We start from the raw sequence: 21466 nt of genomic DNA, 5'->3' as shown, positions 1-21466 counted from the left end.
GGAGGGACCTAGCAACAGAGAATTGGAGTTGATTGATCCAGTGCTGGAGGGAGTATCCACGCATTTGGCAGTGAGATATGTTAACATGTAAGGGTTGCCTTGTGTTGAAGAAAGTGCAGATGACAGACCAACCATGTCAGATGCGCTCTCAATGCTTAACAATGAAAGTATGATCCTACTTTCTCCTAAACAACCTGCCTTCTTTAAATGTAACAAGCATGGTGGAGCAGGCTAGAAATTACTTGCTCTGTAAATGATATAACAGGCTCGTTAGCATAGCATCATACTCTGATGTTTTCTCATGTTACCTACAAGTGTAAGACTGTATTGTTCTCTTGGTGGGTGGAAAAACTATCTAGAAGATAGCAACTGCTTACCTTCAAATCGACGTTTGGCCTCATATACACAGCCCCACAGGCCAGCATTGCAACAGTTCAATTACTTTAAAAAGGACTGCTGTTTGACTTAGAATTTTGATTGTTTTTTCTGCAATTATTTTTTTCAAAGAAGAGCAAATTTTATATCAACTTGGAACTTTGATTGTCCACCAGTTCAATTGGCTTACTTTTGTTACATTATCCAAGTATGAGAAATCCTAAGACCTATGTAATTTTCTGTTTCTTGGTTGTTTCTTTAACTTTAGTTAAATAAAGGGATATATATATGGGATCCTTTTTTATTTTCTGATCAAGGAATGACACGAAATTGAGTAGCTTTCCATGGCAGGACCAAAATATGTTCTGTTTAAGACATAATATTTTCCCCTTTTTCTTCTAGTTAAAACAAGAATGGCCTACTGTATTGATCAGATGAAAATTGTAAACTGCTGCTGCTATGTCTATTAAGGTTGCGCTGCACTTTCCAACATACTCATACATACAGAACAACTGTCTGCACCATTTCATTGATACCCTTTGCTTGAATCATTTTGGGATATATGAAAATCAAATCATACTCGTATAACTGGCTCAGCTTGGGGTTAAAGCAGGAGCTGAAATCAACCGAATGATGCAATGAAATGTTGCATTTGTTCTCCATTTCCCCCATTCCCCCAACCCCAGCTTATTGTGATAAATGTAGACATGTGCTTTGCCATATTAAAACATGCAGCATAAGTTGGGAAAGATAGGGGAGCCTCAAATTCTTTTTACAGTTTCTTTTTGAAGACTAAAGACTGCTGAGAAAGTGGCAAGAGCAGCAACCAAATTGAGTCAATAACGAAGTTAATCCTCCCTGGAACAAAAAAGAGGCAGACTGGGTCAGTCAGTCATCAGCCAACGCGTGAAACAAATGTATCTGGTTGATAATTAATCAGTTTGTTGTAATATGAACAGGAACATTTTTAGGGAGATTGAAGTCAAGTAGGTGACATCTCAGAGTCAAGAAAGTCTTTCTTAATTTTAATCATTAACTTCCCCTTTAATTTAGCACCAGCACTAATTAGGTTGTTATGACACTTCACTTTCAGTACTATGTTGTGTTGTAGTCAAGTATGTCTTATCTCATGGGCATTGCGGGAAAAAGAAGAACAAATTTATGAACATGAAATTATGTTGCTGCTTCTTTTGAACGCACACATACACACACACAAAGATATTCTAATATCTTTTCATTGATATTTGACGAGTCGATCAGGTCGTTGTTTTGGGTGATTCTTTATCAGACTGCTACACAACAAGGCTTTGTTTTAGCTTGGAATTGTTTCCCTTTTACAAACCATGGAAACTGTTTCTGATTGATTTTTTTTTTTGAAACTTAAAATTTCATTCGAAACAACGAATAATGTGTTCCCTGTTAGACATACAGAACCGCACCAGATTTTAAGTTGCTATACATCATTCCCATATCAACTTGAAATCCAGGCTCACAACCGGCACAAAACCAAAAGTATCCTACCCTTTCCCTATACAACACAACCCTTTAACAAAAACAGTGTTCAGAGATTCCAACGCAACAAGACATTTCTTGATCTCAATTCTGTCACCCTTTACATATTCAAATGACATGCAATCAGCAAATTACACTCATTCAACTGTTGGAATGCCAGAACCTCATTCAAACATCCAATATAATAAAGGATCAGGTGCTGGCCCTAAAAGTGACACATACCTGCATGATGGACCTGCAACAAACACCCAGGTTGTATGCAGTCGCGGCATCATGTCACCAGAACACTTAGAAGATCATCAAGCTCCCTTTGAATGCCATTCTTTGCAAGTCTGCCTGCTAGTTTGTTCCTTTCTCTATAGATGTGATTCACGTTTCTGAATGAATTTCATACCGAAATTACTGACGGATGCTAGCAACAAGAAAGAAGTTCACCTCGATGCCAAAAGAAAGTCATGGAAGAAAACCAAATATCTCGGTCAAACATTCATAGTACAAGTTTAGTCTTCCTTTCAGTGTTTACACTGGTATCCAGTTTCTAACAACTGCATGGGAAGTGTTCATAGGAATCAAACAATTACAAGGAACCTCATTTTCCTTTCAGCCCTCTCGGATATCTTCCTCAACTAGAGCATTCCAGAAATCCATATAATTGTTCTCGATCTGAAGAAACATGATGAGCAGCAGTGAGTTTAATTCCCTTTCTCGCTTGTTGGTTTTTTTGTGCCTCGCATTACAGTATATCAATGGTACTGATACTCCAGAACAGGGCCAATCGATTACATTCTCGAAGACCGTTATATCAGCAGGTATGAAATTTGAACTTGGATTCTTTTCTCCCAGAAACAGTTCGAGGTATTACGTTGGAATATGGTTTAAATTCAAAGTGTCAACACGTACTGTGGTTTGGGTGGCAAATAGAGAATATCCCTTCCTACGTAACACTTCTATTTTCGCCATCAACCCTGATGGGAACATTGTGATTTCTGATGGAAGGATATCCTACATGCTGACGAACAGGACAACCAGTGGCAACACCTATGCCATGTTGAAAGGTTGATCTGAAATTGGTTGAAGCAGGTCAAAGCAGTTGGGAGCTGAGAAGGGAGCAACGACTAGTTGAAGGAGGTTAAGAAGGAAGTCAAAACGTCATCATTTCACATTAATTAAATCAAGAATTGTGAAACGCATGTGTAAAGGGTCGTTTTATGTCAATGATTCTTTTCTTTATTTCTATACGACTTGAGTCTTTGTCGTTTTAGTTTCTCGGTTCTAAACGACTTGTAAACTCTTCGTTTTTGGTTCAGCATCTATGTTTACGTTTCTGTTGTGACCGTTGTCTGGCACACTGTGCTAAGCTTCTTTGATTTTAGTAATGTCAGCTGAGTTAGTTGTGTGTTGATCCCAAGGCTACATCTAAGCGTTGGGTAGTTTCCTTTGAATTTCGAATGTCTGTATAAATACTCAGTTGGAAATGAAAAACATTTGATTCTGATTCTTTGAAATTTAAAATCTTCTTCTTCATTCTCTTTTTTTTCTGGTTATTTTGTTCATTGCTTTGATAATTCTCAGATTCTCTACATGCCAGGCTACTAGATTCAGGTAACCTGACATTACATGATCAGATCAGCTTAGAAGTTTTGTGGCAAAGTTTTAATTATCCGTCAGACACCATTTTGCCTGGAATGAATCTTGGAAATGATAGAAGATATGGAGTTACTTGGTCGGTAGTGTCATGGAGAAACGCAGATGATCCTGCCCCTGGTTCTTTCTCCCTGGAACTCCATTCTGATAAATTTAATGATTCTTTAATTATTATGCAGGGTTCTAAAATATATTGGACAATTCCTTTAAACAACTTTCTTAGGTATAATGCCGATGGTTGGTTCCGAAATGGTAACAACACCGTCACTTGCGGTTTGAGTGATTCTTCTAGTATTATGCAGATGGTGTTGGGCGTGTTTGGGCAGCTTAAAGCTACAGACTTGGTCTGAAGATCACCAACGCTGGTATAATTTAGGGTCTTCTAAGTGCTCGTATCACCGGTGTGGAGTTTTCAGTATTTGCAACATGACTTCTGATATGCCGTGCAGTTGTTTGAAGGGTTTCAAGCCTATTTCTGGCAATGCTTTGAGTAAAATTGAGACGTCGAAAGGCAGTGTGAGAGTAACCAACTTGCAGTGCAGTAATTGAGGTGGTCATTTCCAGAAAGATGGGTTTCTTTGGATGCCTTTTGTAGAATGTCCCACTGGTCCAGTTGTGCTATATAATAGGAGTGCAGCAGATTGTGAGTCAGTTTGCTGGCACAGCTGATCTTGCGTTGCTTATTCTAATGATCATAAACTTGGGTGCTTGGTATGGAATGGAGATTTTTTTGATCTAAAGCAACTCTCAGAAAAGAGTATTTACGGGAAAATTTTTTATCTTAAGCTTGCAGCTTCTGAGCTAGTTGCAATAGGTGAGAACAATGGAAAGTCTAGCTGCATATGCTGCAACGAGTTATTTTCACTTGATTTTAGGATGAATGCAAGTTGTATCACTACTTTACTTAGTATTTGATTTTATTTGACAGGGACAAGCTCAACAAATGGTACCAGGAAAGATAGTAAGAATAAAAGCAACAAGTGGCTGCTATGGACAATTGGAATACTAACAGTATCTTTGTCAATGCTTACCTTGGGCCTCTTTATTCATTATCTCTGTAGAAAAAGCCAATATAAAGGTACAATTGCCTGGCCCTGCATATTCTAACAATGAATGAATAGTGAAGAAAGTATTAAATTCTTTTTTTTTTTTTTTGCATTTTGTAAATCATTCAGGAGAGGATTTGTTAACATTTGATTTGGCTTCTAGTGTAAATGGAGATGATAGAGACCTTACAGAGGCAAATGAACCTGGAACACCTATGAAGAGGGATGTCAAGTTGCCATTTTTCAGTTTTTCAAGCGTTTCTGCTGCAACAAACAACTTTTCAGCCACAATTAAACTTGGGGAGGGTGGTTTTGGACCTGTTTACAAGGTATAAATTTTTCACATGACTGCTATGCAGTGGAGAAGGAGTATATAAAAGTATGACAATATTACTTTGCCATGTTTCTGATATGCTGGGGGCACATTATTGTGTACTGGGCAACTGTTTCGGGGAAAATTATTGAAAGGGGATGAAATAGCGGTTAAAAGGCTCTCGAGATTATCTGGACAAGGCTGGGAGGAGTTAAAAATGAAGCACTGGTCGTAGCCAAGCTCCAACACAAGAATCTTGTCAGACTTTTGGGCTGTTGCATTGAACTAGAAGAGAAGATACTAATTTATGAGTACATGCCTAATAAAAGCTTGGATTTCTTCCTATTTGGTATGTAGTTTTCGAATATTTACATCAATTCTCACTTTCTCAGTCCTTAACCAAGATTAATGGACTGTTTACTAACATTTTGATTGATGAAAATAGATTCAACGAAACGTAGGACATTAGACTGGATGATATGTGTTCGGATTGTTGAAGGGATTTCTCAAGGGCTTCTTTATCTTCATCAATATTCTAGATTTAGAATCATTCACAGGGATTTAAAAGCAAGTAATATGTTGTTAGATGGCAACATGAATCCTAAAATATCAGATTTTGGAATGATGAGAATTTTTGGAGGGGATGAATCACAAGCAAACACAAACCGAATTGTTGGAACATTGTAAGTTAAAATAAATGTTGAAATCCATTTGAATCATATCTATGCATGCTTGTATTCAAGAGTGTGCACCTCACTAACAATTTTGAGTTTTTAAACTCACTTTCAGTGGTTATATGCCCCCTGAATATGCTCTGAAATGCCTCTTTTCAGTAAAATCTGATGTCTATAGTTTTGGAGTCTTGTTACTAGAGATTGTGAGTGGCAGAAAGATCACTAGTTTCTATCTGTCTGAGTCTCTCCATCTTCTTGGATATGCCAGTATCTTTAACTGCATTTACTGTAACTATGTGATTTAATGAATTCAAAAAGTTTGAAGGTTATATTCATTGTTCCAATATCTGTTAGATATCTTAACTTCATGTATTAGTATATTCATTGTTCCATAACTGTTTGAAGATGTGCAATGCATTACACTATGAAGTCAAATGGTTTTGTATTCACATGTATGATTTGCTCAACAAATTGATAAATTGATTGTACTTATTATTCCTGTTTCCTGTTACTGTAGGCGTGGGATTTGTGGGTAAGCAACAGGGGACTGACCCTGATTGATCCATTGCTGGAGGAAGTACCTGCACATTTGGCAATGAGATACGTTAACATAGGGCTGCTTTGTGTTCAAGAAAGTGCAGACGATAGACCAACCATGCCTGATGTTGTTTCAATGCTTAACAATGAAAGTATGATGCTCCCGTCTCCTAAACAACCTGCTTTCATAAACGCGAGAAGCATGGTGAACTCACAGCTAGAAGGGAGCAAGCCAGAAGATTGGTCTCTAATTGATGTAACATGTTCCGCCTTGGAAGCTCGTTAGTCGTTGTTTACCTTTTAAGCTTCCTCCTTGGAACAAGAAAGAATCAGTTCGTTGTGATACTTCATTTTCATCACCATTTCGTCTCCACGGTGGAAACAATGAACAGGGACCCACATTTTTTAGGAGATTCAAGTCAAGTATGTCATGTCTCAGTCCTTCAAATCAAGAAAGTCTTATCTTCGATTTAATTCATTAACTTCCTCTTTAATTTAGCACCATCATTAGGTGACTAAAGACTTCTACTTCCCAGATATTTTAATTGGAAAATTGTGTTATACGTGTTCTACAGTTTAGAACTGATGTTCAATTCTTGGGTCATTGTTGTTTTCTCTTCAACCTATTGATTATAAGTAAAGATATCCAACTAAACGAATAAGATAAGCAATCAATCTCTTTCAACTCATTTTCTAGTCCTTGCAAGTCAACCTCGGTACCTCTGTTATTCTCATGTGTTCAATACTGAAAATACCTATAAAAGGCAGCAATAGGCTTCATTTTCATCTTAATCGTTAAATGACGAGATCTCTGGCAAGCATTTTCTTTCCCATTTTCATGTTTTTATCAATATGGAGTTCACATTTGCAGCTGATATGATAACTCTGGCAAGCCCTTTCTTTCCCATTTTGATGTTTTTGTCAATCATGGAGTATTCATTTGCAGCTGACATGATAAGTCTGGCACAATCCGTCAGTGATGGTGAGACGTTGGTTTCTTCATCCCAAAGCTTTGAATTGGGATTCTTCTCTCCTGGAAACTCAATTTTTGAATTGGGACAAAAATATTCCAGGGGCAGTTGTGTGGGTTGCAAACAGGAACAGCCCAATTACTGATGCACATGGAGTTTTAACCATCAATAGTAACGGAAATCTTGTACTCTTCAACGGAATAAACAGCACTCTTTGGTCTTCAAATTTCTCTAGAGAAGCAGAAGGTCCAGTGGCACAACTCCTAGATTCTGGAAACTTTGTTGTTCAAGACAACAAAACCATGTAACACGATCAAAGCTATCCGTGACAGAGCTTTGATTACCCGTCAGACACACTGTTGCCAGGAATGAAGCTAAATGTATTCGATTGGGTTTGCTATCTCTTTCATTGAGTTTGGACAGCTATTGACTTCAATTTTTCATTGTTAACTCATATTATTGAATCAAAATGAACACTGTCCTTGACTTAAAACTTTTGATTTTCCACTTCCTGGTTACCTTAACACAGGGAATATGTAAACTGAAGAGTCAGAAGACAGTTTTGTCCTTTAACTTCAATTAAGACAATTATTAATATATAGATGCACATAATCATAGGGTGAACCTGGAAAACAAGAGTTGGGTTAAAGCTTTACAAAGTGGTGGTAGAGTAGGGCTGAAGATTTGGATAGAAATTCAATACTGCATCAGAAACTGTAAGGATCTTCCATGACATGTGAGTAGAGACTTACCAAGATTACTTCGTGAAGGCTTTAATGGCCGCAAATGTAAGGATCCCCAAACTTGTGTTTGGAGCTTGCTAAGAATGAAAGTTTTAATTACCAAACTTCAACACAGGAATCTTGTCAGGCTTTTGGGCTACTTCATTCAAGGGGAAGAAAGGATTTCAGTTTATGAGTTTATGCCAAACAATTGCTTCGATTATTTTATTTTTGGTCTGTTTTTCTTGTCCATTTATCTTTGGGTTCATCTTGTTTACCTTCCTTCATGAATCTTTCCAGACAAGCTTACAGATAATGAGTGGCAAGAAGAATATGGGTTTTACTCTTCCAGATCACCACCATAACCTTCCAGGACATGTAAGTTAGACTGATTGGCAATAGTGTCAAATACTGATAATGAAGTTTTCAGTCCTCCAAATCAAGAAAGTATTTCTTAAATTTAATTAATTCATTAACTTCCCTGTTAATTTAAAGCCCATTGGGTAACTAAAGACTTTTTCTTTGTAGATTTATTCATTAGAAAATTATATTATGTGAGTTATACAATTTAAATAAACAATCACCTTCTGAGGTCTATTCTCGTGTTCACACTTACTATTTCTTATTGTCTAAAGTTTGAACCTCCTATAATACATCCATTTCAACTTTCAAGTTTTTAACAATTTGTAGACCTAACCTGGTCCAAAAGAAAATATTAATTATGTTTTACCATGGAGCATGCACCAATTATAAGAATGATGGTTGATATTGATGAAAAAAAATAAATTCAGCCTACAATTTAGACCATTTCTTGATGCTATTGATTTTAAACCAATGCAAAAGGCTTTTTAAGTCTTCTAATTTTGTCATGTGGCGGTTGTCTCTAATTGCTAGTGACAATTAGATATAAAACAAGTTTGAATCAAGGCAAGAAATTTGCTTTCCTGGTTAGTGCTTAAGCAAATGATTTGATTCCTTTGGATCTGCATGATAATGGTGTGACAAACAGGAAGGTCTAAACTTCAATTGCATCTGGACGTTTTGCATTATTTTTTCCTTTTCTGTTTTTTGTTTCTCAGTAAATGGAGCTATTTATCAATTTCTTGTTTCCCTTCCCTAGAATCTGATAATTTTCTATCTTCTCCTTTTTGGAAATTTTTTAATGGAGGTTCATCAGTTCTTCCCCTTCTTTTGTGCCTTGATCTCCTTTTCAGAAATCTTTCATTTTTCCATTGCTTTAGATACCTTGCTTGAAACGCAATCTATGAGTGGTGGTGAAACTTTAGTCTCCTCAGGCCAAAGTTTTGAGCTAGGCTTCTTTTCTCCTCGTAACTCCAAGAACAAGTACTTGGGGATATGGTACAAGCAAAACCCCAGAGACGGTTACTTGGGTTGCAAACAGAAACAACCCGATAACTGGTTCTCATGGTTTTCTAACTGTTACCAAACATGGATTAATTCTTTCCGACCACACAAATAGTGTTGTTTGGTCTTCAAATGCAACCAAAGTGGCAGAAAGTCCAATTGCACAGCTCTTAGATTCTGGAAACTTTGTTGTTAAAGACAATGCCATGGTGAGCTCTGATTCTTCTGAAAGTTTCCTATGGCAAAGATTTAACTATCCATCCAACACCTGGTTAGCCGGCATGAAGATCACAGATGACTTCAACAAAGGTTTGACATCATGGAAAAGCCTGGATGATCCATCTCTAGGGGACTATACCTGTAGAATTGAACATCCTATGTTAACCTCAAGTGGTTGTAGGTATGGGATCAATCAGAAAGTTCCAAACTGGGTCATGGAATGGACTTCAGTTCAGTGGTCTTCTTCCATTCTCTGATCCATATTTCACTCTCAAGTTAGTATTCAACAAGGATGAATTGGAGTATATGTATCAGCCTGAAACTTACTTGGTTAATAGGAGGATAAGCCTTAATAATTCTGGTCTACTTCACTATTATGTGTTAAATAATGCAACTACAGAATGGGCCATGATCTACACTCAACCAAATGATGTTTGTGATAGTTATGGGAAGTGTGGAGCCAATAGCATCTGCACAGTTCAGAAAGAACCAATTTGCGAGTGTTTGATGGGGTTTACACCTGCAGCACCAGCAGAATGGGAACTGCTTAATTGGGCCAGTGGATGCAGAAGGCGAATGCCACTGATCTGCCAGAATGGAGATAATTTTTTCATAATTTCATGGGTGAAATTGCCTGACTTGTTGGAGTTTCAGTTGAATAAGACTTATGAGCACAAGAGACTGCAAGAAAGAGCGCTTGAAGAACTTTTCTTGCATGGCTTATGCTAATTCAAACATTAGTGGCAAAGGACATAGTTGTTTGATGTGGTTTGGGAACCTAGTTGACATTAAAGGTTTCAATGATGAGAATAGAGGCCAAGATATCTATATATGGCTGTCCGCATCTGAACTTGATTTTTTTTTTTTGAAATTTCTTTGTATGTAACTCTTGAGGGAGGCAAAAACACTCCCCTGAGCTGAAACAAAGCGAGTTGATACTGGTCTGTTATGCTCTGAAGTGAGGATAACATCATAGGATCATCTCTGCAGTAACTGTACATTTGACAAAAGATTCTACCTTCCTTAATAAAGCCTAGAGTTCCAGCATCCTCTCATGACTATCTTACCCTTTTTACACAAGGTCAAAGTGACCCTGCCCAGCATATGAACAAAATAACATCCCATGTCCCTCAACATAATTTTTTGAAGGACCTGTACATTTTACACACAAGTATCAGAAACCAAAGAAACCACATCCCTCTGGCTGAAATTAGCGTCACCATAACACATTGCAAATCGTCAACACCCCTAAAACACCTTCCCAGAAGTAAACAAAATCATGACAGATGTGGAAATTGTTCTCATTCATCCATAAAACACCAAACATTGCAGCAGCTTCCACAGTCAGCACACCCACACAGCAGCACCCAATTCTCAGAAAAGTACAGCTTTATGACATAGTTCTTATATTACGTATTGAAGTCATAGATTTCAATGATCAAGGTACTTGCAAAAGGTTATTTGGTTTTATCTTTATGAAATAGTGTGCAGTGTTCTTAACTTATTGTTGGATTTGGTTGTGATAGAATTTAAAGAGTAAAAAGCAAAGTGATCTGATTTATGTATTAGAAAAACAACAAACTGTTCAACAAAATGATAAAATTCTATCATTTTATTTGAATGTTCCAGAACAGTTCAGTGATTCAAATATGAGAAAGAGATTGTCAGTGATCATAGTAGTATCAGTCATTGCTGGATTCTTGTTTGTATGCTTGGTACTCCGGTGCATTACATGGAAGAAGAAAAAAAACAAAAAAGGTAATAGCATAGTCATCATCCTCTAATTTCCTTTAGAGGAATCGTGTCAGGCTTTTAGGCTGCTGCATTCAAGGGAAAGAAAGGATAGTCGTTTATAAGTTTATGCCAAACAATAGCTTAGATTATTTTATTTTTGGTCTGTTTTTCTTGTCCATTTATCTTTGGATTCATCTTGTTCACGTTCCTTTATGTGTTTGCAGACCACCTTACAGATTATCTAACTTTGGAGGAAAACGAAATTGTTAAATACTATTGATGCTACTATTGACAAATCAAGAAATTTTTAAGGGTAGCAATGGTTTGCAGATCAAAAGAGAAGTGCATTATTGCCTTGCAGATCAAAAGAGAAGTGCATTATTGCCATGGAAAAAGTGCTTTGGCATCATCATGGGAATTGCAGGGGGACTTCTCTACCTTCATCAGGAATCTAGACTTCAAATAATTCACAGAGATTTGAAGACTAGCAATGTTTTGCTAGACCAAAACTTAAATGCTGTTATTTCTGATTTTGGCTTAGCAAGAACATTTGGAGGGGATGAAGTTCAAGTAAGAACAAACAGAGTTGCTGGGACATAGTAAGTTGCATGGTTTAACATTGGTTCAATTGTCTTAATATGAAATCATATAACTGATATGATTGATACTTCAAGCAGTAGCTATATGTCTCCAGAGTATGCAGTTGATGGAGAATTTTTGATGAAATCTGGTGTTTTCACCTTTGGAGTGCTTATCTTAGAGATATTGAGCAGCAAGAAGAATAGGGGTTTTACTCATCCAGATCACCACCATAACCTTCTAGGACATGTAAGTTGACCGACTGACGGAACTATTTTATGTCCTGCTCTGCTTGTTAATAATTAGTTAATTGTTGTGAAATTGAACTAGGCATGGTTGCTATGGAAGAAAGACAAGGCCTTGGAGCTAATAGATTCATGTATGGAGAATTCATGTGTTGCATCAGAGGTGCTAAGATGAATTCAGTTGGGTCTACTATGTGTTCAAAAGTTCCCAGAGGATAGGCCTGAAATGTCATGTGTTGTATCCATGCTGGTAAATGAGAAAGACAAGTTGCCTGACCCTAAACAACCTGGTTTCTTCATAGAAAGAAGACCAAATGATGGGGATGCAAAATCAAACAGAGAAGACTCTGTTTCAAACAATGTGGTAACCTTAACTGTGTAGGAAGGAAGATGGAAATTTAGCAGTAACTTTTAGTTGAGGACAATTTCCTGTTGCAATATGCATTCAGCATTTACTTGGAAGCTATATGAATTAGCTATTAGCTAATATAGTTTATATTTTCTTGCAAGACACATTATTTTTCTTTTTAAATTCTGGTTTTCTGAATTGTGTAGAACAGCTATTGGTTTTTTAAAGACTTTTTTGCTATCAGTTGGGATTTAATATTTTGAACAAAACCAAGTCTAACATGATCTGTCAAATGTTTGTTTTGGGATGAGGAGATCAAATTCACGGTGGGAATGTGAATCATTGTTTTGGGGTAGGAATCAACAATGTGATTCCCAGTCTTTCTGCTGTAGCCAATCTTCATTCCAGGTAAAAATATATACTGTCAATGTAAGTACTCATGTTTATTCCCTGGAAGAATTAAAGAATGAAGTAGTTTTGATTGCCAAACTTCAACACAAGAATCTTGTCAAGGGGAAGCAAGAATTCTGGTTTATGAGTTTAGGCCAAACAATAGCTTAGATTATTTTATTTTTGGTCTGTTTTTCTTGTCCATTTATCTTTGGGTTCATCTCGTTTACCTTCCTTTATGTATCTTTGCAGGTCAGCTTACAGATAAGGAGTGGCAAGAAGAATATGGGTTTTCCTCATCCAGATCACCACCATAACCTTCCAGGACAGGTAAGTTAGACTGATTGACAATAATGTCTTACTATCTTATGTCCTGCTTTTCTTGCTAAGAATTAGTTAGATGTTGTGTCAAATACAGATAATGAAGTTTTCATTCCTCCAAATCAAGAAAGTCTTTCTTATATTTAATTTATTAGCTTTCCCATTAATTTAACACGTATTGGGTAATTAAAGACTTCTCTTTCATTGATTTTTCAGCTAGAAAATTGTATCATGTGAATTCTGCGGTCTAAAATTGATGATAACATGATGGAATAATTACGTGGTTTCAAATTTGTCCACAACAACTTATAAAATTTTTTATTTTGAACATTCTTTTTGAATTCAGGGCTAATTCTATTTTTCAAACATGTTTGTCAATTCAAAAGAATTTCCGAGGTATGTCCTCATGTTGACACCTACAATTTCCTAATGTCTGAAGTTGTAATTTGTAGACCATTCTTGATGCTATTGATTTTAGATTGATGCAAGACTTTTTAAGTCTTCTAATTTTGTCATGTGGCAGTTGCCTCAAGCTGCTAGTGACAATTTGAAATAACAAAAGTTTGAATCAAAGCAAGAAATTTCCTTCCCTGGCTAGTGCTTGAACAAATGATTTGTTTCCTTTGGATCTGCATTATAAGGGTGTGACAACTTCAAATGCATCTGTATGTTTTGTATTATTTTTTCCTTTTCTGCTTTTTGTTTTTCAATAAATGGAGCTATTTATCGATTTCTTGTTTCCCTGTGTCTATGGTTGACATTGGGTTGGGTTACATTATTCCCTAGAATCTGATAATTTTCTATCTTCTTCCTATTGGAAATTTTAATGGAGGTTCATAGGTTCTTCCCCTTCTTTTGTGCCTTAATTTATCTTTCAGAAATCTTTCATTTTTCCATTGCTTTAGATACCTTGCTTGGAACACAATCTATGAGTGATGGTGAGACTTTAGTTTCCTCAGGCCAAAGTTTTGAGCTAGGCTTCTTTTCTCCTGTCAATTCCAAGAACAGGTACTTGGGGATATGGTACAGGCAAACTCCAGATACGGTTACTTGGGTTGCAAACAGAAACAACCCGATAACTGGTTCACATGGTTTTCTAACTGTTACCAAAACTGGACTAGTTCTTTCCAACCAAACAAATAGTGTTATTTGGTCTTCAAATACAACCAAAGTGGCAGAAAGTCCTATCGCACAGCTCTTAGATTCTGGAAACTTTGTTGTTAAAGACAATGCCATGGTGAGCTCTGATTCTTCTGAAAGTTCCCTATGGCAAAGCTTTGACTATCCATCCAATACCTGGTTACCTGGCATGAAGATCAACGATGACTTCAACAAAGGTTTGACGTCATGGAAAAGCCTGGATGATCCGTCTCTAGGGGACTATACTTGTAGAATTTAAAATCCTGAGTTACCTCAAGTGGTTGTGGGTATGGGATCAATCAGAATGTTCCGAACTGGGTTCTGGAATGGACTTTCGTTCAGTGGTCTTCTTTCAGTCTCTGATCCATACTTTACTCTCAAGTTAGTATTCAACAAGGACGAATTGGAGTATATGTATCAACCTGAGACCCACTTAGTCAATACGAGGGTAAGCCTTAATAATTCTGGTCTACTTCACTACTATGTGTTGAATAATGCAACCACAGAATGGGCCATGATCTACACACAACCAAATGATGTTTGTGATAGCTATGGGAAGTGTGGAGCCAATAGCATTTGCGGAGGTCAGAAAGATCAACTTTGTGAGTGTTTGATGGGGTTTACACCTACAGCACCAGCAGAATGGGAACTGCTTAATTGGTCTAGTGGATGCAGAAGGCGAAAGCCACTGATCTGCCAGAATGGAGATGGATTTTTAAAACTTTCACGGGTGAAATTGCCTGACTTGTTGGAGTTTCAGTTGAATAAGACTATGAGCACAAAAGGCTGCAAAAAAGAGTGCTTGAAGAACTGTTCTTGCACGGCTTATGCTAATTCAAACATTACTGGCAAAGGACATGGATGCTTGATGTGGTTCGGGAACCTAGTTGACATTAAAGGTTTCAATGAAGAGAATAGAGGCCAAGATATCTATATACGGCTGCCCGCTTCTGAACTTGGTAAGTGCATGACATTGTTCTTATATTAGTTATTGGAGTTGCAGATTACAAGGATGGAGCTACGTGAAAGAAGGATAATTAGTTTTATCTTAATGAAATATTGTGCAGTTTTCATGACTTACTGTTGCATTGGGTTGTGATAGAATTGAAAGAATATAAAGCAAAGCTCTGTTTTATTTATTAGAAAAGCAAGAAACTGTTCAACAAAATGATAAAGTTTTATCATATTATTGAATGTTCTAGAACGGTTCAGTCATTCAAATACGAGAAAGAGATTGTCAGTGATCATAGTAGTATCTGTCATTGCTGGAATCTTGATTGTATGCTTGATACTCTGGTGCATTACATTGAAGAAGAGAAAAAATAAAAGAGGTAATAGCCTACACATTATCCTCTAATTTCTTTGAACGAAATTATTTATCCTCTATACTGTCCTTAATAATTTCTTGCAAGCTTCAATACCATTTCCATTTAAAAGGCCAACTATCTTTGTTCATAGGCATGGAATGCAAGATGGAAGACATAGAGGTACCTTTTTATGACCTGGAAACTCTCAGTGCAGCTACTGATGGCTTCTCTCCAGAAAAATTAGTTGGAGCAGGTGGCTTTGGCTCTGTTTATAAGGTAATATGATCCATGGTTTTCTTTTAATTGTCAAAAAGTACTAAAGTACTATAAAGAAAAACATGATGTGTCTGTGATTTAATGACATATGCAGGGAATTCTATGTACTGGACAAGATATTGCAGTGAAAAGGTTGTCAAAGAATTCAAAACAAGGTCTAGAAGAATTCAAGAATGAAGTTTTTCTGATTGCCAAACTTCAACACAGGAATCTTGTCAGGCTTTTGGGCTACTGCATCGAAGGGGAAGAAAGGATTCTGGTTTATGAGTTTATGGCGAACAGTAGCTTAGATTATTTTATTTTTGGTCTGTTTTTCTTGTCCATTTATCTTTGGATTCATCTTGTTTATGTTCCTTAATGTGTCTTTGCAGACTGCCTTACAGATGAATCCATATAACTAACTTTTGAGGAAAAAGAGATTGTTATGTACTATTGATTTCACTGTTGACTAATCATGAGATTTATAAGGGTAGCAATGGTTTGCAGATCAAAAGAGAAGTGCATTATTGCTGTGGAAAAAGCGCTTTGGCATCATCATGGGAATTGCACGGGGACTTCTCTACCTTCATCAGGACTCTAGACTTCAAATAATTCACAGAGATTTGAAGACTAGCAATGTTTTGCTAGACCAAAACTTAAAGGCTGTTCTTTCGGATTTTGGCTTAGCAAGAACATTCGGAGGGGATGAAGTTCAAGTAAGAACAAACAGAGTTGCTGGGACATAGTAAGTTGAATAGTTTAACATTGGTCCAATTGTCTTATTTGAAATCATATAACTGATATGACTGATACTTCAAGCAGTGGCTATATGTCTCCGGAGTATGCAGTTGATGGAGAATTTTCAGTCAAATCTGATGTTTTTGCCTTTGGGGTGCTTATCTTAGAGATATTGAGTGGCAAGAAGAATAGGGGTTTTACTCATCCAGATCACCACCATAACCTTCTAGGACACGTAAGTTGACTGACAGACCATACCATCTTATGTCCTGCTCTTCTTGTTAATAATTGGTTAATTGTTGTGAAATTGAACTAGGCATGGTTGCTATGGAAGAAAGACAGGGGCTTAGAGCTAATAGATTCCTGTCTGGAGAATTCATGTGTTCCATCACAGGTGCTAAGATGTATTCAGTTGGGTCTACTATGTGTTCAAAAGTTCCCAGATGATAGGCCTGAAATGTCATGTGTTGTATCCATGCTGGTCAATGAGAAAGACAAATTGCCTGACCCTAAACAACCTGGTTTCTTCATAGAAAGAAGATCCAATTATGGGGATACAAAATCAAACAGAGAAGAATCTGTTTCAAATAATGAAGTAACCTTAACTGTGCAGGGAGGAAGATAGAAATTTAGCAGTAACTTTTAGTTTGAGGACAGTTTCCTGTTGCAATATTTGTTAGTAAATATTTCAGCATCTACTTGGTGGCTATAAAAATTAGCTATTAGGTAATAAATGCTGTATATTTTCATACAAGACATTTTTTTAAAAGGTTCTGTTTTTCTGAATTGTGTATGACAGCTATTGGTTTTTTAAAGATTTTTTTGCCATCAGTTGGGATTAAATGTTGTGAACGAAACCAAGTCTAACATGATTTGTCCAATGATTCTCCAATGGTAGCTGCATCGGTCTCCTCTTTGTGTGCCCTTCAAAGTGAAGGTCAGTAGGAACATGGAAGATGGTTTGATCCTAATCGAAGACAAGTATGTTTCCAGTCCTCCAGAAAAGTTCCAGTAAATCATTTAAAGTTATTGGAATCTGCTAATACTTATTTTATAAGCACATATCCCTTCCACCAATTTCAGAATTCTTTAACTGCACCCCAGGTCTCACTCTGAAATGTGGAGATTAATTTCATAGGAGGAAAAAGTAAAATCCTTGTTTTGGGATGAGAATCAACAATGTGATTAAAATATTTTTTTATTGTCTTCAATTATTTGGGGTTTGACAATGACAAGTGCAAAGAAGGAAACAGAAAAGTTCTTTGGTCAAAGTTGGCTTGCTGTCACACGGTGTTTCACTTAGAATCTTGCTTCAAGACATAGAGAGAGGTGCCTGCTAGCAGAAATATGGCAACCAGGAGAGTACTTCCATCTTTTTGCTTGTTTGTTTTGTCTTGCTATTTCTTGAAGCTTTTCAATGGAACAGTTGCAGCCACTGATACCCTTTTTCAAGGGCAAGTGATGAGAGATTCGGAGAGTGTTAGATCTGCTGGCAATACCTTTGAATTAGGATTCTTTTCCCCAGGCAGCTCAACAAAACGTTATGTGGGAATTTGGATGATCAATGTTCCATCAAAGGATATAGTCTGGGTTGCCAATAGAGATCATCCTTTCAGTGGTTCTTCTCAGCCGGTTCTTACCATCAATGATGATGGATACCTTGTGATTGTGGATAGCAGAATAACCTATAGAGTAAGTGATGATCCATCAAGCCAGAACGTGAGTGCTACACTGTTGGATTCCGGGAATTTGGTTTTAAGAAATGAGAACTTTGATGTACTATGGCAGAGCTTTGACTACCCTACAGATACATTTTTACCTGGAATGAAGCTAGGCTACAGCATAAAGACTGGGAAAGTGTGGTCTCTAACATCGTGGGTAGATGAAGAAGACCCAAATATTGGGGATTTTGAGGTAAGAATGGATCGTTCAAAATCACATGAAGTCTTCCTCATGAGGGGTTCTGAAACAGTGTGGAGCACTGGGGCTTGGGAAGGTGTACGTTTTTCTTCAATGCCTGAAATGAGATTGAACTACATCTTCAATTACAGCATATATAGCGATGAAAATGAAACATATTTTTCTTATGCTTTGTATAATCCTTCTATAATAACTAGATTCATCGTTAGTGTGTCTGGACAGCTCAGAGAATTTTCATGGCTAAACACTTCCCAAGAGTGGGTGTTGTTTTGGGCTCAGCCAAGGGCTTTGTGTGATGTTTTTAATTCTTGTGGTCCATTCAGCAGCTGCAGTAAGCATAGCGGTGAGAGCTGCCAGTGCTTAAGAGGTTTTTATTCCTCAGAGAGGAGGATAGGGCAAGGCCAGAATGGTGGGTGTACGAGGCGAATGGCCCTAAATTGTGGGATAGGAGACAAAGACAGGTTCTTCAGGATGGATGGTGTAAGATATCCTCTAAGTTCAACTGAGCAAAGCAAGTCATCATATTCTTCCCCATCAGGCCCTGAAGTTTCGAGCACAGATGCAAAAGCATGCGAAGTAGCTTGCTTGAACAACTGCAGTTGCACTGCATATGCCTATAACAAAAGCGGCCATTGCTTAAGATGGTTTGGTGACATTCTAAATCTTCAACAACTTTCAGAAGAGGATCCTAATGGAAAAACAATTTTTATCAAACTTTCAGCTTCTGAATTTGACAGCAGTGGAGGTACCTCTTTCTCTAAACTTCTTTATTTGTTATTATGATCATATTCAATAGGAAATAGTCAATCAGAAATGGATAGCTAAATGTCCAAAGTAGTTAATATCTGGTAAATTGTTTTGGATTCTTACTTTTCATATTTGATTTCTAGGAGCCAAGAAGTTTTGGTGGATTATTGTAATCGCTGTTGCTCTAGTGGTGCTTCTTTCTGCTTGCTACATTGTTTTTCAGTGGAGGAAAAGTCTTAAAAACAAAGGTACTTTCATTTCCGATGAGTCCTTTTAAATGGATTTGTATATATGCTTGCTTTTTATGTGAATGGATGTACTTATATATGCACACCTCTCTGTCCAAAAAAAAAAAAAAAAAAAAACAGGGGAGGCAGATGCAAGCCAGGATATATTACTCTTTGATATGGAGATGAGCACAACTAGCAGCAGTGAGTTTTCTGGCTCTGATAAAGTGGGAAAAGGGAAGAGGAAGGATGCTGCATTGCCATTGTTTAGCTTTGTTAGTATATCTGCAGCTACAGAAAACTTCTCCTTAGAGAATAAGCTAGGAGAGGGGGGATTTGGACCTGTTTACAAGGTATCATATCTACCATTTAAAAGCCCATTGCCAGAAGTTGAGTTCAAGCTGCTAAGCTAAAATCTTCACTATTGACGATGCTGAAAGTTTCTTATAAAATCTATGGAATTTCAATTGCAGGGAAAGCTATTAAATGGACAAGAAATACCAGTGAAAAGGCTTTCAAAAAGGTCAGGACAAGGGCTAGAAGAGTTGAAAAACGAGACAATGCTTATAGCAAAGCTCCAGCATAGGAACCTTGTTAGACTATTGGGTTGCTGCCTAGAACAAGGCGAAAAGATATTGATCTATGAGTTCATGCCTAACAAAAGTTTGGATACATTTCTTTTTGGTCTGTGATTCATGTGTCACGAAATTTTACATGTTAACTAGCTTACAAGCAATAATTTGTTCCAAAATCAATTAGCTTTGATATGTGACATTCTGCACATTTGCAACAGACCCAAACAATCGACGGTTACTGGACTGGAGAACACGCTTTCGCATAATTGAAGGGATAGCTCAAGGGATTCTGTATCTTCACCAATATTCCAGATTACGAATTATACATAGGGATCTGAAGGCAAGCAATATTCTGTTAGACAGTGACATGAACCCCAAAATATCTGATTTTGGCTTGGCAAGAATGTTTGGTGGTGATGTGCTGCAAGCAAATACTAATCGGATTGTAGGAACTTAGTAAGTGAAGTTCAAATCTCCATAACTTGCAATGTCACCTGCTTGTTAAGTCTCCTTCAATGAAGAATCTAATCGACTTTTGATGAAATATAGTGGTTACATGTCGCCTGAATATGCCCTGGAAGGTCTTTTCTCCATTAAATCTGATGTGTTCAGCTTCGGAGTGTTGCTCCTGGAGATAGTGAGTGGCAAGAAGAATACTGGCTTTTACCATAGCAACTCTCTCAACCTTCTTGGACATGTGAGTAACAAACTTTCTCCATTTTTCAAGTGTTTTATCCTGCTTGTTTTTCCTCCTTTTCTTTCTCTTCTCCCCCATGTAAATGATTTTGGCATTTAAACATAATCATTTTACTTTAGGCATGGGAACTGTGGAAAGGAGGTAGAGCTCTTGAGTTGATGGATCCTACGTTGGAAGAGCAAGTGTCATATCCTGTGCTGCTCAGATACATTCATGTGGCTCTTCTCTGTGTTCAAGAAATTGCAGCTGATAGACCGACCATGTCCGAAGTAGTCTCGATGCTTACTAATGAGCTTACAGTTCTAAATTCTCCTAATGAGCCTGCTTTCTCAATTGCAAGAAGTGCCATAAACAATCCAAATCAGCATGCAAGCAGGCCTGAACCATGTTCAGTCAATAACGTGACAGTTTCTTTGATGGAACCTCGATAGCTACTTTCAATTACAGCTAAACTGTGTTCAAAAAAGGAATGAATTATACAAGCATTGAGACTTAATCAAGCCAAGAGAAAATTATGAAGACAAAGACTCTAACTGTTCTGTTTTTCATTGAATATATATATGCAGTAGTTACAGAACCGAGAGAGAGAAAATACAAAACAAAAAACCAGTACATAACTAAGCAATTAAACCACCAATAACCGTTTTACTGTAGCATGATATTAGTGGCTGACATCCTAACAAACACAACTCAACATGGTAAATCCATGTTGCTAAATTGACATAATGCTGAAGATAAAAAACTGAAAATAACCAATACATAAACTGCTACTTTAGACTAGTCACATGCTGCTGCTCGTGACCTCATCTCCACCTATTCAAACCATCATCAAGTCACCCTCCATTGAAGCTGAGATATATTCCA

The 21466-nt window shown here is 37.2% G+C and overlaps 3 protein-coding genes and 2 pseudogenes across 5 annotated transcripts; all 5 read left to right on the top strand.

The window, feature by feature from the left end:
* The first annotated feature begins 2004 nt into the window (after nt 1-2004).
* On the top strand, nt 2005-6631 carry LOC108662720 (receptor-like serine/threonine-protein kinase SD1-8; annotated as a pseudogene). Its single transcript, XR_016027638.1, has 10 exons — nt 2005-2139; nt 2627-2934; nt 3476-3875; nt 3991-4072; nt 4460-4609; nt 4707-4905; nt 5029-5239; nt 5336-5573; nt 5680-5827; nt 6082-6631. The product of XR_016027638.1 is annotated as a receptor-like serine/threonine-protein kinase SD1-8 (transcript).
* Nucleotides 6632-9058: 2427 nt separating this feature from the next.
* LOC148761482 (G-type lectin S-receptor-like serine/threonine-protein kinase At4g27290) lies at nt 9059-10107 on the top strand. Its single transcript, XM_088808611.1, has 3 exons — nt 9059-9153; nt 9275-9468; nt 9560-10107. Exons 1-3 carry the CDS (start codon nt 9059-9061, stop codon nt 10105-10107), a joined length of 837 nt encoding a protein of 278 aa, XP_088664737.1.
* A 1416-nt stretch (nt 10108-11523) lies between these two features.
* Nucleotides 11524-13552, top strand: LOC148761481 (G-type lectin S-receptor-like serine/threonine-protein kinase At4g27290). Its single transcript, XM_088808610.1, has 6 exons — nt 11524-11711; nt 11790-11940; nt 12022-12099; nt 12142-12300; nt 12928-13005; nt 13520-13552. Exons 1-6 carry the CDS (start codon nt 11524-11526, stop codon nt 13550-13552), a joined length of 687 nt encoding a protein of 228 aa, XP_088664736.1.
* Nucleotides 13553-13671: 119 nt separating this feature from the next.
* LOC148761480 (G-type lectin S-receptor-like serine/threonine-protein kinase At4g27290) lies at nt 13672-17267 on the top strand (annotated as a pseudogene). Its single transcript, XR_016027480.1, has 6 exons — nt 13672-15095; nt 15595-15719; nt 15814-16024; nt 16206-16443; nt 16521-16671; nt 16753-17267. The product of XR_016027480.1 is annotated as a G-type lectin S-receptor-like serine/threonine-protein kinase At4g27290 (transcript).
* Nucleotides 17268-17395: 128 nt separating this feature from the next.
* LOC18593792 (G-type lectin S-receptor-like serine/threonine-protein kinase At4g27290) lies at nt 17396-21127 on the top strand. Its single transcript, XM_018124218.2, has 7 exons — nt 17396-19101; nt 19247-19351; nt 19472-19683; nt 19804-20014; nt 20124-20361; nt 20455-20602; nt 20722-21127. Exons 1-7 carry the CDS (start codon nt 17784-17786, stop codon nt 21031-21033), a joined length of 2544 nt encoding a protein of 847 aa, XP_017979707.2. The 5' UTR covers nt 17396-17783; the 3' UTR covers nt 21034-21127.
* Nucleotides 21128-21466: the final 339 nt, after the last annotated feature.

This window comes from Theobroma cacao, chromosome 7 (genome assembly GCF_053813885.1).
Source record: "Theobroma cacao isolate CCN51 chromosome 7, ASM5381388v1, whole genome shotgun sequence".
NCBI lineage: Eukaryota > Viridiplantae > Streptophyta > Magnoliopsida > Malvales > Malvaceae > Theobroma > Theobroma cacao.
Note: the sequence above shows the minus strand (reverse complement) of the source record. Positions and strands in the feature narration are given on the sequence as shown.

Excerpts from the sequence above, each read along its gene's own strand:
- LOC148761481 (XM_088808610.1), top strand. The coding sequence starts at position 11,524 with ATGGGAATTGCAGGGGGACTTCTCTACCTTCATCAGGAATCTAGACTT. Across the intron at positions 11,712-11,789 it reads AACAGAGTTGCTGGGACATA|TAGCTATATGTCTCCAGAGT; the intron begins GTAAGTTGCATG and ends TACTTCAAGCAG. Across the intron at positions 12,301-12,927 it reads ACTCTGTTTCAAACAATGTG|GTCAGCTTACAGATAAGGAG; the intron begins GTAACCTTAACT and ends GTATCTTTGCAG.
- LOC18593792 (XM_018124218.2), top strand. The coding sequence starts at position 17,784 with ATGGCAACCAGGAGAGTACTTCCATCTTTTTGCTTGTTTGTTTTGTCT. Across the intron at positions 19,352-19,471 it reads GAAAAGTCTTAAAAACAAAG|GGGAGGCAGATGCAAGCCAG; the intron begins GTACTTTCATTT and ends AAAAAAAAACAG. Across the intron at positions 19,684-19,803 it reads GATTTGGACCTGTTTACAAG|GGAAAGCTATTAAATGGACA; the intron begins GTATCATATCTA and ends TTTCAATTGCAG.
- LOC148761482 (XM_088808611.1), top strand. The coding sequence starts at position 9,059 with ATGAGTGGTGGTGAAACTTTAGTCTCCTCAGGCCAAAGTTTTGAGCTA. Across the intron at positions 9,154-9,274 it reads AACAAGTACTTGGGGATATG|TGTTGTTTGGTCTTCAAATG; the intron begins GTACAAGCAAAA and ends CCACACAAATAG. Across the intron at positions 9,469-9,559 it reads CACAGATGACTTCAACAAAG|GTATGGGATCAATCAGAAAG; the intron begins GTTTGACATCAT and ends AAGTGGTTGTAG.